Below are 2746 nucleotides of genomic sequence, written 5' to 3'. Positions count from 1 at the left end.
ACTGTCCATGCAATTACCCCTGCTCCATATCTAAGGAGTGAAACCGCCCATGTTAGATAGCTTCGATCTTATTCCATCCATTTAATTTCGACTTGAGGATCAGACTCAGTCTGCGCAAGTACTCCACCTTAAATTTTTCCGTCATTTCTTTCTCCATCAATTTATCCATTTCCAATATCCCCCAGTACATATAGCCCGTCTCTTCTATCTGCTTTATAACCTCACCCGACGGTATCGTTAGCCTGTCCATACATTTGATTTTGCCTCTCTTCAAGTCTGACACATCACACTTTCTCAGTCCGAACTCCATTCTGATATCAGCACTGAAAGTATACACTGTATCAACGAGGGAACTGACTTAGGCTTCGTCTTTACCATAAAGTTTGAGATCATCCATGAAAAGCAAATGGTTGACTTTTTGCTGGCGTCTTTTGAGTATATACCCAGCTTTTGTTTTCCTCAGAATCAGTGTTAATGGTATCAAGCACAGTACAAAGATCAGTGGGGACAGGCAGTCCCTTTGGAAGATGCCCCTCCTAATTTCTATTGTCCCTAAACTTCTTCCGTATGCTGTCAGGTCCTTCCTCCGCTTCACCATACTTTTTTAAAGCAATCGCTCGACATTCGATGCAATACCAAATAGGTTCATACTCTCCATAATCCAAGAATGTGGGATCATATCGTACGCCTTATGGTAGTCGATCCATGACATGGCTAAGTTACTTTTCCTCCCCTAGCAGTCTCTAAGTACAGTTTTGTCTATCAGGAGTTGATCCTTGGTACCTCTGCACTTACGCTTGCAACCCTTCTGCTCATGTGGCAGGACTTCATTTCTTTCCAGATGTCCGTACATTGACTCTGTGACTATTCCAGTCAATAATTTCCATATAAGTGGCAAGCAGGATATCGGCCTGTAATTGTCTACCGTATTGCCTTTTTCGATGTTTTCCAGGCACAGCACTGTCCCACCCAATGTCAACCTCTCTGGTGTTACTTGGTCGGCATTTAACAAGGTGTTGAGTTGCGCAGCTATTCGTGCATGACATTCACCAAATTTTTTCGCACAGTTTCCAATGAAGGACTTGCGCTACCTTATCGTGTCACTACATCTTGTAGTGGCTTGGGTGTAAGTCCAGGGCACTCGTTTGTGATAAGGGCAATGGTTTAGTCCACTCTATTACAGATGCGGCACAGCGGTGACACTTGCTATTATTATTATTATTATTATTATTATTATTATTATTATTATTATTATTATTATTATTATCATCATTATCATCATCATCATCATCATCATCATCATCATCATTATTATTATCATTATTATTATTATTATTATATTTGTTGAAAACTCACAGCTCACTTTGCTGGGTATGATGGAAAGTATCAGCTGTCCACAACCAGCAGACTAATGTGACACTTGTTTACTGGTCATGCTTCAAGAACCTTGCGAAGAATTTTTGCAGTTCCAAGTAATGCTGATTTTTGTAGGTGTTCTACTTTCACATTTGCACTAATCTTTGTCATCTATGTTGGTAGTTGAGTGTTGATACTTCCAAGTGCACCAATTACTATTGGTATCACGTCTACTCTCTTTATTGGACACCAGCTTCGTAATTCCCACTTCAAATCGTCATAATTGTTTAATTTTTCTTTTTCTTTCGCAATGATCCTGTTGTCACCGGGGTATGCTATGTCGATTATCATGCATGTTCTTTCTTTTTTATTCACCACAACATTGTCCGGTTTCCAATGTCCGGTCAGGTAATCGCACTGGATCATTATATCCCACAGGATTTCGCAATTCTCATTCTCGGTGACTCCTTCTGGGATTTGCTCATACCACGTCTTTGCTTTTTGTAGGCCGTGATTTCCACAGAGCTCCCAATGGATCATTCTTGCACATTGTCATGGCGACTTTTGTATTTGCGTTGTGCCAATTTCAGGCTAACGATGCGCCATACTGTTTCTTCCCTCTCACCACACATTCTGCATTTGTCGTTGTCGATAGTGTTGTCTATTCTGCACTTAACATAGTTGGTCATTAATGTTTGCTCTTGAGCTGCACATATAAGGGCTTTTGTCTCTATCTTCAGGACACTCCTCTTCATAGCCAATGGTCCTCTGTATCTGTCTTCGTATCCATATCTCTTGCAAACTGGCCGTACATTTATTCTAGCTTTAGTTTCTGAGTTCAAATTCCACCAAGGTTGATAAAATAAGTACCAGTGGCATACTGGGGTCAATGTAATCAACTTCTCTTCTGCTGAAAATTGCTGGCCTTGTGTCAAAATTTAAATCCTTGTTTTAAAATAAGCACCATGTTGATTGTTAATATATTGTGTTAAGTGTGTTTCTGTATGTCTGTTTTTTTCTCTCTAATGTACAGCCCAAGCCAGCCTCTTTAAAGACAAACATGTAACCACATTCGACGGATACCATTATGACTTCCAAGGATCTTGCAGTTATACCTTGGCCGAGGCGAAAAAGAACTTCAAGGCGGTCGCCAAGTTTGATGAGTATCAGAAAAAGATGACATACATAACGATCACAGACTCAAGCTCAAATGTTTTTACTATTTATTCCAATGGCAAGGTAAAAATACAGAACATTCACACCATTGTACATGGGTCGGGCTTTTATAGGTTTTATCAGAGATGATCGATTTGGTTTCTTGTCTGTTCTGATTAAAATAGTTACTGAAAACTCTTCAAAAAATATTTAAACCTACTGCTTTAATTCTTTC

General features: G+C 39.7%; 1 protein-coding gene across 1 annotated transcript in view; it reads left to right on the top strand.

The window, feature by feature from the left end:
• Positions 1-2361: 2361 nt before the first annotated feature.
• LOC106882545 (apolipophorins) overlaps positions 2362-2746 on the top strand; it is a 2292-nt gene continuing 1907 nt past the window's right edge. The window contains exon 1 of the mRNA XM_014933261.2: positions 2362-2595. Within this exon, the coding sequence (XP_014788747.1) occupies positions 2533-2595 (63 nt within the window). The 5' untranslated portion in view covers positions 2362-2532. The remainder of the gene's footprint in view (positions 2596-2746) is intronic.

This window comes from Octopus bimaculoides, unplaced genomic scaffold, assembly GCF_001194135.2.
Source record: "Octopus bimaculoides isolate UCB-OBI-ISO-001 unplaced genomic scaffold, ASM119413v2 Scaffold_216731, whole genome shotgun sequence".
NCBI lineage: Eukaryota > Metazoa > Mollusca > Cephalopoda > Octopoda > Octopodidae > Octopus > Octopus bimaculoides.
The sequence above is the reverse complement of the archived record's forward strand: the minus strand, read 5'-3'. Positions and strand labels throughout refer to the sequence as shown.